General features: G+C 49.3%; 2 protein-coding genes across 2 annotated transcripts; one reads left to right on the top strand and one right to left on the bottom strand.

Moving 5' to 3' along the window:
- Positions 1-1,601: 1,601 nt before the first annotated feature.
- Positions 1,602-6,515, bottom strand: LOC119096586 (39S ribosomal protein L51, mitochondrial). Its single transcript, XM_037219488.1, has 4 exons — positions 6,428-6,515; positions 2,865-3,037; positions 2,354-2,461; positions 1,602-2,005 (listed from the first exon to the last, which is right to left on the bottom strand). The coding sequence occupies exons 2-4, from the start codon at positions 3,016-3,018 to the stop codon at positions 1,770-1,772; spliced, it is 498 nt and encodes a 165-aa protein (XP_037075383.1). The 5' UTR covers positions 3,019-3,037; positions 6,428-6,515; the 3' UTR covers positions 1,602-1,769.
- Positions 6,516-6,922: 407 nt separating this feature from the next.
- Positions 6,923-9,619, top strand: LOC119096584 (replication protein A 32 kDa subunit-A). The gene is made up of 2 exons (XM_037219487.1): positions 6,923-6,957; positions 8,361-9,619. Exon 2 carries the CDS (start codon positions 8,364-8,366, stop codon positions 9,171-9,173), a length of 810 nt encoding a protein of 269 aa, XP_037075382.1. The 5' UTR covers positions 6,923-6,957; positions 8,361-8,363; the 3' UTR covers positions 9,174-9,619.
- The last annotated feature ends 3,699 nt before the right edge of the window (positions 9,620-13,318 follow it).

Genomic DNA, 13,318 nt, shown 5'->3' with positions numbered 1-13,318 from the left:
ATGATAAACTCGGTTGGTGAGAACATCTCCTCATCATAGTAGCTTCTTCCATTCTATAGAGCTTTGCGGTTGGTGTGCCAGGCTTCACCACCACCTAGGCTGTCACTCTCATACCCTAGGTTGGCCCAAGGCCCCATAAATGGAACATTTATAGCATAAAGTAAGCAAAGACATCTGCCGAAGGGCGTGCTCAAGAGCATCGCAATTTATGTTTGACTCTCCTCCTGTTCCTTTTTGTTGTTCATTGGAGTTTTCGGGCGCGTCGACTGCGGTGGTCATTTTGCGCCCATAACTATGCTGTTACTTAATTAGTACGGTGTGAAAATGACTTGAAAATCAATATCTTTTAAAAACGAAAAGAGCTGTTTGGGATCAAGAAAGGAGGAACTGTCACCAAGCACATCGTTAATCGTCAGGGTCGAAGACTGTGAACCAAAGTGACGTCGTCGTTCTTCGATGAGGCATGGACATGATATAATGACATGATGGACATTCAGGACGGCACCACACCGCTGGCATACAGGTCTGTCGGCTCCATGCAACAGATGGCCACGGGTGGCATAAGTAAGCCCAATGCGCAGCCTGCATAAAACCACCTCTTCCCACCGCACACCGCGAGACCATGACGACCACAAGCCCAACTCTGTCTTTATTGCCCTGAGCTTATTGCCCCCCACCTGGTCCCAACAACGCTGCAATTTGCTTCTCAGGAAGGTCTTGACTGCCGGGTAAAAATCTCTGGCAGGGATAGGCAAAAACCGGGTATATGGTGCTACCGCTGCTCGCTTAGCAGCGGCATCAGCCAGTTCGTTGCCCACGATACCGACGTGACTAGGGATCCAGCACATCGCAGCTCTCTTTCCAACCCGATCCAATTGTGTCAGGCGTGATAAAATGTCCTGTAAAAGGGGACGTGATGGATAAAGAGACTTCAGTGCAGAAAGACTGCTCAGTGAATCTGTAAAAATGGCGTGTGAAGATTCTTCACCCACTTCTATGAAACATATCGCCTTGGTGATTGCAACTAATTCCGCTGTAAAAACTGACGAGTGGGCCGGTAACGAGAACGTTCGAGTGACGGAACCGCTAATGAAAGCACAACCCACGCCATCCGAGGTTTTGGATCCGTCTGTGTATGTCAGGGTACATCCTTTGTAACGCCAAAAGCTCAACTGCCCTGGATCTCAATAGGTGTGGTGTGACGTCTTTTTTTCTAATTTCCGTAAGCGAGGTGTCAATGAAGGGTGTAGTCATTTGCCAAGGAGGAGAAGCCAGGTGGCTTACTTGCCTCACACTCCGAACAGGAATTCCGCTCTCAAACAATAACGCTCTCATTCGGGAACCAAAAGTTAAAGCGTGCTGCTGCGGCCCGTGACGAAGAGAACTTACCGCACACCGCGAAAATATTGCAGAATATGTCGGGTGAAGTGGGAACTGCCGCAGCTCTCCTCCTGTTCCCCCTCACACCAAATGACTTAGACCCTGACGACTATGCTAACAGTAACCCAATGCGAATCGTTACTCTCCTACTTTGTGTTTTTTAGGAAAGTCACGAAAATTACAAAAAAGTACACATCGTCGATGTATTTAGACCACCAACCGTGCTCATGTGCAGGACACACGATCACCCACGGCGTTTCCGAAGACATCAAAACACTGAAAAACACCGGTGCAATACACTTCACACCGCTCCCGCTTCGAAAACGTCCTGTTCGCCAACATATCTGGAGCAGTGCCTACCACGACTACACAAGAGAGCCGAGAGTCGGCTACGTCCTTCGCCAGAAGTAGTCCTTGGTACGGCCGTGGTTGAGGAAGCGATACAGGTACTTTATCCTTTTCTGCATGTTGTAGTTCTTGGTGGGGTAGTGGTCCTCCAGAAGGGAGCCCATCACCTTCCGCTTGCGCAGCAGCATCTGGTACTCGTTGCCGCGGAAACCGCGCAGCCAAGGCGGCACCTTGTACAGCAGCTGCACCGGATGGAGCGAACCGTTGCCGAGGATGTCTGAGGCACGGGAGAGGACGAACCGGTCAGGCCATGGGTCGTGCGTAAGCGAAGCTGTCGCCACGCGGAACATCGAACGACTCCGCATGGCTAAGAAATACTACGCTCCTCGACATGGCGCGTGGTCATCTTCTATCTCATTTCTGGCTTCTTTTAACTCATGCTAAGCGCCGGGATAGTGACAGTCACAAAACATCGTACAGCAATGCCGATACCTTCGTCTGGTTTTACGTGGCGTACCATTGGAAATGCTTGCAACAGACGCAATGCTGCTGTCAAACTCATGCACTGCTAGGCAACTCAATTTATCATTTCGTCCCAGTCTTACTAAGATTTAAGCCGGCTTACCGATGTAGTCGTTCTGACCAAAAAGTGCCTTCTTCGGTGACCATGCATTGCTTGGTTTGTACTGGGGAAAACCGAGCGGTCTGGCGCCTTCCTTCCTTGGCAGTAGCCCTAGAAAGTACCGAGGCTTGACGCTCAAATCTTTGAAGAACAATGCCAGGCCAACGACAAACATCGTCTGACAAAACATACACACTGAACAAGTTGCATCAGCAATTTGATGGAACACTTAAAAGGGATGGCAGCCAGGTCAAAGACCCTACCACGCATGCATTGCTGTGACTGACCCGCATCGCCATGCGAGTACTTTAGTTAGGAGAGCGCGGGACAGGCAAGTCCCATACATCCCAAACATGTGGATTTACTTCCCACAAGCTGTGCTGATGTGCTGATGCTGTCAATAAAGATGCATTGGGAACTGACCTGGACACAGCCGGAGAGAGTATTTACCCGACATTAGACAGGATGTAACGCCCATCGGCTAAGATGCTGGCTGCTCTGCCGCACTACCCACCAGATGGCATGATGTGCTCCTTGTTCCAGCCATAGCGACGGAGCGCGGGTCCGCGTGCCACTTTGTTGGCGTGCCAGCGGAACCGCACAGGGGTCACAGTGACTGTGGCGGCCCGCAGGACGGCGGACAGCCGCGGCCCGACCCCGCCCAGCATTGTCAGACGGCCGAGCACCCTGCAACGGAGATCAGCTGTACTGACACAATGCATCAGACAGCCGCGGCCCCACCTCGCCCACCATTGTCAGACGGCCGAGCACTCTGCAACGGAGATCAGCTGTACTGACACAATGCATCAGACGGCCGCGGCCACACCCCGCCCAGCATTGTCAGACAGTCCAGCACCTTGCGACAGAGATCGGCTGTACTAACACAGTGCACTATCCCTTGTTATAGATTGTTTGGGGACAGGTGAAATGTCCTAGGGTGGACGCAAGTAAAATGCGACAGGCACTCTACTGACACACAGCACCACTCCCTGTCACACATTGCTTGAGAACAGGTGAAATGTCCTGAGGTGGACACAAATAAGGTGCAACAACCACTTTCAAAGTACGCAGCATTGCCATGTTTGTAAACAAGGCTCCACTCTGAAGCATGCAGTGCAGAACACTCGGTAACAAACTGTGCATCACTGAGGACAAGTTTTGGCAGCACCAATATCTTAGTAATAAAGGCTAAAGCATGACCTCCAAAGCTCATATTTCTGTATTTTCCAGCACATGAGTGTTGGATATCTGGCCACGCTGGGGCGAGATTGGTAATAACCAGTTTTAGCTTCACAAGAACGGCATAGCACGATTAACACGATACCACGACATAAGACTGGGGTAAATAAACCCATTCCTATTCCCATCTTTTCACTGAGCCTAATATATACACAATAATGAACAAGTCTGGCATCAGCAAATTTTCCTTTGATCGAAAAGATAATCGTCAGAACCACAAAGCAATGAAAATACAAAAGATGAACTTATAAGCACGTTAACTCCTCAGTCCCATCTATTCCAGCTTCAGCATTAGGCTGCAAACTGCAAATTTCATGCATATGTTTCTGCTAATGGTCATGCTAGATATCTGGAAAACATCCTTGGGAAGTTAACATTGTGTTATAGCTAGGGAAGTGTCCCACTGTATTAAGCACAGCATTTATACTACATTGGGAGGGTGTAAATGACCCACAAAATCCGTTCAGAACCCCATGTTCCGAGCCTCTGGCTTCGATTGACACCAAACCTTCCCCACTGGATACCCCTTGGTCGATCACCGATCGTTTCTAGAAGATGGCGACCTAGGGCCTGGTCAAAAGTCACAGAAAGCAAAAACTGACAGCACTAGATGCAGACCCCATACACCTAGCCTGGCAGGCCGATCGGCATAAAACCTGCACCGATTTATACACCTTGGTCGAAAAGCTGCACTTCTCAGGAGACCAGAAACAGTCGAGGAAAAGGTCACCAAAACATTTTAAACCAGCAAATTTGGATGCAGACCAGCCCATGCCCTGAGGTTCTGGGCTTTATCTGTCAAAAACATTTGCCAACCAGCTAGCCATGGCCACTGGCCCATCCTCTCCAGAACACAGTGATCTTGAGTCAGGTCGCAGGCTGCCAAAAACGCCTGAGACAGCTAAAAACTTCTGAAGCTTGTGCGATGTTTTTGCAGACAACCCTATACCCTGAGGCTAAGGCCTTGATAAAAAGCAAACTTTTACCAATCAATGTGCAGTGGCTGATACACTTTTTCCCAGAACATGGTGACTTTGGGCTGGGTCAAAGGTCACTAAAAATGTCCCAAAACACCAACATTGGCTGCAGACACACACACAATCTGAGTCTAAGGAACTGATCTAAATGAAACATTTAACAATCCATGGTTTTAGCAGATAACTCATCCTTTCCAGAACATGGAAACCTTAAGTCACACAAGGGTCACCAACAAGGCATGAAACTGACAAAAATGTCATTGCAGACATCCTAGTGCCCCAAGTGTATAGCACCTATCACAACAAGACCTTCACCAAGTGATGCACAATGGTCCATATAACCTGTACTTTGCATAAGATTGTGACCTTGGGCTGAATTGTCACTTAAATGGCCAAAACCATCCAATATTAGTTTGTGGACATTCCATGCTAGGGCCTATGAGACCAATAGGCACAACAAAACTTAAACAATTGATAAACAATGGTTCATAACTATTATCATTTCCAAAAGGGGATGACCTTGAGCTGAGATAATCATCAAGAAAAGCACTTAAAAACACCCAAATTGGCTGTACACAGCCCATGCTCCAAGCCTTTAAGATTAAGTGGCGCAAAACACTCACCAACTGATTTGTCATGGTCAATAACCCATCCTTTCTAGAAGATTTTTATATAGCCTTGGACAATGTCAAAGGTCATTTTGAGACTGACTTCTGGGGGTTTCAGGCATTATTGGTGAACTTTGACCCAACCAAACACCTCTTTATTCTGGTACGGACAAGATATTGGCCATGATGTATTGATTGATGAAGGTTTTGTGCCAATCAAAGACATTGGCTTGGAGCATGGGATTGAAAGATCACTATGATCTGTAAGAAGTGGTTGCTGACCATGTCACATTAACTGCTGAGGGTCTTATTCTGATCAATCTCACAGGCTGGAAACATGAGATTGTCTGCAGTAAATTTTGGTGCTCTTGGTCATTTTAGTGACCTTTGACCTGGCCCAAGGTTGCCATGTTCTAGAAATGATAGGTTATCAACCACATTCTATCAGTTAGCAAAGGCTGTGCACTAATCTATAATGTACATTCAGAGGTTGGGGTTTACTGCAAAATGGGTCTTGTTGGTTTTTTGTACATTTGGTAACCTTGGCCCTTTCCCAAATCATTATGATCCATAAAGAATATGTTGCTGACAATGATACACCAATTGCTGATGGTTGTGTGCTGGTCAGACTCACAGGCTGAATGAGATTGCCCAAGATTGTCTGCAGTAAATGTTGGTCTTGGTTGCCTTTGTGACCTTTGACCTGACCTAAAGTGACAATTTTCAATCAGTGCACATGATCAACCATTGTGCATCAATTGGTAAAGATATGGTTTTAATCCACTCCTGACACATACAGCATGGGGTCATGTGCAGCCAATTTTGGTGGCCTGGGGCTTTTGGTGACCTTTAACTTGACCCACATTTACCATGTTCTGGAGAGAATAGGATATTGACCATAATGGTGCATCAACTGGTGAATGAACACAGTGTGTGGTGTAATGTGCATGGTGTCAGCTGATGTCTACATGTTTGCAGACATGCCATGAAAATGCATGGGATGTCTGGAAACTGATCTTTCTGGTTTGGAGTATTTTTGGTCACCATGTCATTTGATGACCTATCTATAACTATACCAAAAATAAAAAGCCAACAGCATTACATGGAGACAAAGTTGCCAAAAGGATTAGGTTGGACCTAAACTGGTTGCTTTTGTCTAGTATCAGCCCACCAGGGGCAATTAGTGGCAAGAACTTTCACATTACGCGAATCAATACAGAACTGAAACATGAAGCTATGCCAGCAACACTAACCTGCACGACGTATATTAATTACGCGTTGCACCCCAACCACAACAACCGCCAACGTCCCACCCAGCGATCTTTCCTCGTGTTGTCCGAACGTCCTGCGCCTTAGCCTTTTTTTTGGTAATGGAAGTACCAGACTGTTTTCGTACGACATGCGCCGTTTCCGTCTTGATACTTAGAATCACCAAATCGCGAAAGACAGCTACTTCCTTCATGTGTTGAATGACTTTAAAGAATTTGCCCCATTTAAAAAAAAAATATTTGACAAATTAGAACTCTTAAAAGCTTTATACTATAATAAAAAGACTACATTAGTACATCAATGTCACTTTTTACTATTTAGAGACATATAACTCACACACATTAGAGATAGTTTTGTGTGGGGTTCCAAGTTTCTTTCAGGAATCCTCGGCGATTGTGGCCACTTTTGGCGCCGAACGCTTCGGCGGTTCGGCCTGCGGTCTTGTGGCTGAATGTGCAATTGCGCACAGGTTTGTGCACGTTCAGGGGGCGAGGGGTGGCACGCGAAAAGTTTGGTGAGTGATGGAGGCGGCACTGGTATAAGGCTCTTAGGTAAAATTTTGAGCGAGTTAACTTACGCGTGGTTGTATATGGCGATTTACGTTTCTTCGGGGTGGACCATTGCCTGTGCCCCAAGAAGGTGCTTTGCGCTGTTGATCTACACTGGTAATGAACTGACAGCGCTGATTCTGCTCATATTGCGTATTTGACTGGGGGCTTAGTTTTTCATAGTAAGGTTGGGGATCAGAGCATGGTTCAAACTGCTTGATTTACATTTAAAATGCGCATTAAAGTGTATCTCTGGATTAGGCCCATTTTCTTCTCAATGTTGTGGGAACTGCAGCTGCCTCCCCCCGACCCAAACTGGAAAGATATATGTGATGTTGAACATGTATACCACAGGAGCAACATTACACACTCAGTGTACTCACAGCATGATTCCAAGCATTCAGCATTTTGCACACAGTCTCTACTGATTTCAAAGCATACCTTCAGCCGATATTTCAATCAAGCTGCTGCAAAGGTCAGATACTGCAAAATTCTGTGAAAAAATTTATCACATAAGTAATCAAAAAATTTGGTGCAATTTATCCTTGCCTGATTTTGGCATGTGTGAGTTCTGGGTTTAGTGCATCAAAATGATGTGAATGTGTGTAGCAAAGTTGAGAGCTCTATTGCAGACTGGCCCCAACTGTAATGAAAGCTCTCTTCATCCTTGAAGGGAACCATAAAAAAATATAACACTCCTGATTTTGTCATTCCCTTTCCTTTTGCTTCTCACTGGTGGCACTAGGCAAAGCTTCTGTGATATGTGACATTATTATGCTGTGATATGTGACATTGATGTCTCAACCGTACCTTAGAGTATGAGTGTTATTTCGTGCAGCCCAGATTTTTTTTATTGCATGTTAGTAAGTTCCATCAAACCTCTGCCCTCCATGTCTACACAATTCATGGCTGGTCCTCTGTGTCTGTTCAAGAGCAGGCATGCAGATTTTACATTTATTATATAATGAAGTTTGGACTGCATTGACCACAGAAAATTCACCAGTATGTTTTCAGTCTAGTGTATGGTGTGCACTGGTACATGATGCTATTCATGACTAAAATATGTAATTGTAATCTGGCTTCCAATATTAAATAATTGCTTAGGCATCACTGCTTGGTGGTCCAAATAACATTGTTAATTATTTTCTTACCATTCCTGTCAGACCCACTGCTCACCCTGTCAGACCCTCTGCCCTGTGAGACCCTCCGCTCGCCCTGTCAGACATTCCACTCATCCTGCCAGACCCCCGCTCACCCTGTCAGACCCTCTGCTTGCCCTGTCAGATCTTCCGCGCGCCCTGTTAGACCTTTCGCTCACCCTGTCAGGCCCTCCGCCCGCCTGACCTGACTGGCGCCGCCATCATTGCAGATCATGTGGAGTGAGACGGACAAGACGGGCGGCGGCGGCGGCGGCTTCCTCAGCCCGTCGGCCGGCCAGTTCGGCTCGCCAAGCGCCGGCGCCTCTGCCGAGAAACGGCCCGACCGTATCCAGAGCGTGGTGCCCGTGGACGTGTCGACCGTGCTGGCCACGCCGCCCGACCAGCCACTGCGCGTCGGCGGCGAGGAGGTGCACATGGCCGTGCTGGCCGGCCGCCTGGAGATGATAGACCGTGCCGCCACCAAGGTGGGCTACACGCTGACCGACGACACCGGCTCCGTGTCGGCTGTGCGCTGGCTGGACCCGGAGGCCGGCGCCGAGCCGGACGGCGATCTGGCCGAGGGCATGCTCTGCCGTATGGTGGCGCGCGTGCGGCCGAGCAAGGGCGGCGGCCCGCCGTCCGTCATGTGCTTCAACCTGGAAGCCATCACGCCCGAGGAGCAGCTCATCCACCGGCTGGAGGTGCAGCACGCGCTGCTCAAGATCCAGCAGGTGGCGGCGCTGGCGGCCGGAGGCGGCGCTGCAGGCGCTGGAGGGCTGCCCAACTCCACCGTTGGCGGCGGCGGCGAGGTGCCGATGGTGATGGGCGGCGGCATAGTTGGCCTGACGCCACAGCAGCAGATGGTGTACTCGGCCATCCACGCGTGCGACAGCGACCAGGGTGTGCACCGCGACCAGGTGTACGCGAGCGTGGCCGGCAAGCTCCCCCGGCCCGAGGTCGACCGCATCGTGGAGTTCCTCAGCAATGAAGGTCACGTCTACAACACCACCGACGACGACCATTACAAGGCTACCGACTGTTAGAGGCTGGCAGTTTGCTGTGTTGCGAGCGCCCAAGTCTTCGAGACGTGCACTTCAGGATGCTGGCGGCCTTAGTTGCACTCACGGTGACTGCGGACCTGCTGGCCAAACCGTGATCGCCGCTGGCTGAACAGGGGAGTCTTTTGTTTGAGCATCTTTCGTTCAGCATTTCTATGAATCTGACAAGATGTCATAATCGTTGTGACTGGAGAGGAACGGGGGTCATGCTCCAAGGCTGCGTCTAGCTAGAACACTGTTTCCCTTCGGAAAAGCCGAAATGCATTACATCTACACACAATACGTGTACTTTCCATTTACATTGTGCAGAGAAAGGGAATTTCATGTGTGCCTTCATTGAACACATTTACTGGAAAAGCTGTTATGTTATTTTCTTCATGGCATCGCTGTGAGCACATTTACCACGTGAATACACCAGAAACCGCCGTGTTCCCAATTATCTAATACAGATATGTGATCGACGGCATATCGGCGTTGTCGACTCGCGGTGACTTATTTGCAATAAGGCAAATTAGTCAACGTGTTACAACCGTGAGGAAAACCGGGCTCGCAGTGCCGGAAAATTGCCACAATCCGTAGAAATTGCTTGCGATGCATCGGAAAATACCACAATTTTAGCATGCAGATGGCGAATGCACGACCTATGACAGCGGTCGCACGGTATGACCTATGAAGTCAACATTCGTCTGCCGTTTTCTCTTCACGATATGGCAGCTCTAGGAGCCATATTGATGTAGTCGTGTAGTCTAGCACTTACTGTTGCTGCTGAGGAGTTTACGGAACGGAGGCTGATCTAATTTGCTAAGCTGGCCCAGAGCGGAGTACTGCAGCTCCAAACGCACGTGTGTTTCAGCTGTGCTGAGATCTGGAGTGCCATTGGGATGTCATATACTCGCATCTAGGTTTCATCCCAGCAACGTCACCGATTTGCCGGTAAGAGGAAGATATGCCCACGCTTCAGCCGCTGGTTGTGTTACGATGATATCGGTGCGAGAAAGTGGGATGGCGTGATAATTATGGTTCGTGACGGGCACGGGGGACATTCCTGGTCCATGTAACTAATACATATCAATATGTTCAACAAGTAAGTCATTTTGCTGACCAAATTAAAATGAATAGCTCATAACAATTAACTTCCTACCAGTTTTTACATTGTTTATGAACTTGCCCGTCACCGCTGCATTGCCAAATGGCTCAGTTCTGCCTGCTTCGTCGCCAGTCAACTCAATGGTAGCGACTGCTTTCAGCCGCTCCGCGACGTTCCTTCGGCTGAGAGGCCGGCACTAGATAATGTGACCCTCCTGACGGTCATGTGTTCAACCAGCAAAGCGGAATACCTCGCTCCTCGGATCGACTAGAGCATGTGGCTGCCCGGGTAAAGGCCCGTGGTCTTCTCATTAGTCCCTGAGCTGTCGCCGTTGTTTTCACTTCGTGAGAATGCCACGTGCGCCTCCGTGCCACCTGACGGGCGTGGTATCCTTGCTGCCGAGCTGTGCTGAGCCCCGTCACCACGTGAAGGCAGCCCTTGCTGAGGCAAAGCCAAGCCGAGCAGCGTTGAGTACCTGTTATGATCACCGCCAGGAGCGCCGTCCGGTGCGTGGCCCGCTTCCAACTCGGTGTCAGCTGTGCTGGTACAGCAGGGGCTTAGTGTCGATGTGTCTGGTGCACTCCAGATGATCCACGATCAGATACATGACCTAAACACGGAGCTGAGCAGTAAGTGATAAGACCTGTATGTTTTCAGTTCTGTTTTGGATATGTCGTGCGTGTTATAGTTGGAGCATGATAAGTTGTTTTTCACACCGTTTTTTGCGTCTCCGCGTTTAAGAGCCATCTTTTGAGTGTCCGTGGATCTGGTCTAATCTGTCTACCAATACATACCTGAATCACAACAAAAGGAACAAAAATGTGAACCCAACGCAAACCAAAGTCAGCACTGTCCATCCAATATTGCCGTCTATCCGTTATCAAGCAATTTTGAATCTGGAGTGGGGGGAAGGGGGGGGGGTAGTGGCCTTGGTTCATTCTGCCCCGGACACTGGACACGTTGTGCATCTAGTATTGTTTGTGAACGATCGGATCTAGCATTCGGCAAACGTAGACGTTATATAAACCCCAAATGGATGGCCTGGCGTTCCTTTGCTGAAAGTTCTTGACAGAGACTGTAAGCGCTTCTCAGTCGTCCATCTACGTGTGGTGATAGCCGCATTTACTTCAGTTTCGCTTGCTTAAATGTCATATTTCGCCGTGTTTTAAGCCGTCGATTTCGGACTGAGATGGGATACTTGCGGGCGAGAGATGTAGTCCATCGGCTGTCTACTGATGCATAAGACCTGACTTCTTACGGGATAAGGTAGTGCCGATAGTTTCGGTGCCACCTTTTCAAGCTGTTCAGATGCACAGCCGAGTAATGAGCCCCAGCCGGGAGTGATCGCACAGACCACCGTTGCATCCCGCAAGTTATTGTTATTTATTTTTTAACCTGGTAGTGTAGCTCAACACGCGCTCGGATAACCGGCTGGATACCCTTCGTTCGGGGAGGGAGTCAAGTTGACCCTCCCCTTTAGGAACTAAGGGAGCTAGAGATACCAAATTCGTAGGTACGTTGACCTAAACATCAACTCACCTAGGTCAAAATTTGAGGTTCCTGGGTCATGACCTTCGGGTCCAGTAAGGTCAAGGAGGTCAAATTTCAGGTTAGCCTCCAAGGGGTCCCTGGAACCTAGTAAACTGTTCTAGGCAAAATGTCACATGCTCATCTAAGGTCAGTGACCTTGTTTGATCCTTTGAAGGTCATGGTCACCTAAATCATACAAGACCGCTTTAAGTTTTGCATTCGTATAAGCGACAAAGATTACGCTAGGCAGTATTTTCCTAAAAACAACGTGTTGAACTGGGTATTCTAGGTCAGTGATCTATTCTGACCTTTAGGAAGTCTATGTGAGGTGTATAATGCATTCCTGTTATCAATAAATTCGGATTGAGCATCAGAAGCTACCCTTTACACCAACGCTAGAGTAATAAAACAGGCTGGTTTTGACCTCGGTCTGACCTTCGTACCTGATCCTAGGTCAATGCAATATGTTCATTCAATTGTTGTGGTACCTAAGCAAGTAATTCAGAGTCGTGTGGTTTCGTCTAACAATCCGTTGTTGGACCAGATTGAACGATTCCCTGGAAATCATTCGTCGAAATCGTTGCCTGCCTTTGACCTGCCATAGGTCAACAACCTTAAAGGTTATATCTATTTTTATGTCAGACGATTCGCTGTTCAATTGTACACAGTGTGCAAAAATGAGCGCGGCTGCGCCGCGCCGTTCGGAAACCATTCCGGAAAACCCTCCGGGGAACATGTTGACCCCCACCCGAGCGCGTGTTAACAATAAGCTATGGTCAGATATCTTTGTTCCTTGGTCTGATTGAGCTGCGCTGTTGACCAAGTTTGACCGAACATCATGTGCGGTTAACTCCCGCAGATGGGACATCTATTTCCGTATGATGCAACCTACGATGGCTTCATCTACCACTGATCCAGCGGCCTCAGCTGAGACCGATCCGTGGTATCTGCCATGTTCGCGAGTATTCTCGCGTGGGCCCCCGGACTGAGCGCCGCCCTGCCGCCCTGTATCGTCTCTGGGGGCGTATCCACAGCAGAGCTGTGGGAGATCATGAATACTGCACCGCACCGCCGACGCAGTGCCGCTGCGAGTCCAGCGTTCTCACGCGTCTCAATAAGTGATGCGTCGCCCGTCGCGCCCGGCCTGGCGTGATCAGCCGGCTGCCATTGGTCGGCCAGGCAGGACTGCGGGCTCGTGTGTGTGCGTTGCCAGGAGAGGTCATGGAAACGGCGGTGTCGGACAGCACCGTCGCTCGGGGGTCCAGGGCAGCGCTGCGACTCGTGGCGTTCCGAAAGGGGTGGAGGACATGCTGGAGGAGGCCCCTGCTGCCCGGGCGCGGGTCGCGAGACGCTTCTCAGTGGTCTGTTCTGCGCACGTCGTCGGCAGGGACTTCTGGTTGGGTGAGCTGACACGCGCTGGTGGTGTCATCCTCAGATGGGACAGGTGCGGAGCGGACGGCGCGGTGACGCGGGAGCTGGGAAGGATGCGGGGCGGTGTTCAGGGCTTCAAATA

Source organism: Pollicipes pollicipes, unplaced genomic scaffold (genome assembly GCF_011947565.3).
Source record: "Pollicipes pollicipes isolate AB1234 unplaced genomic scaffold, Ppol_2.1 Scaffold_4295;HRSCAF=5057_pilon_pilon_pilon, whole genome shotgun sequence".
Lineage (NCBI taxonomy): Eukaryota > Metazoa > Arthropoda > Thecostraca > Pollicipedomorpha > Pollicipedidae > Pollicipes > Pollicipes pollicipes.
This window is presented reverse-complemented; position numbering and strand designations above follow the sequence as displayed.

Coding starts and splice junctions, on each gene's coding strand:
- LOC119096586 (XM_037219488.1), bottom strand. CDS start 3,018: ATGCTGGGCGGGGTCGGGCCGCGGCTGTCCGCCGTCCTGCGGGCCGCC. Junction 2,462..2,864: donor GGAGCACATCATGCCATCTG/GTGGGTAGTGCG, acceptor GGTACTTTCTAG/GGCTACTGCCAAGGAAGGAA. Junction 2,006..2,353: donor TGGTCAGAACGACTACATCG/GTAAGCCGGCTT, acceptor CCCGTGCCTCAG/ACATCCTCGGCAACGGTTCG.
- LOC119096584 (XM_037219487.1), top strand. CDS start 8,364: ATGTGGAGTGAGACGGACAAGACGGGCGGCGGCGGCGGCGGCTTCCTC.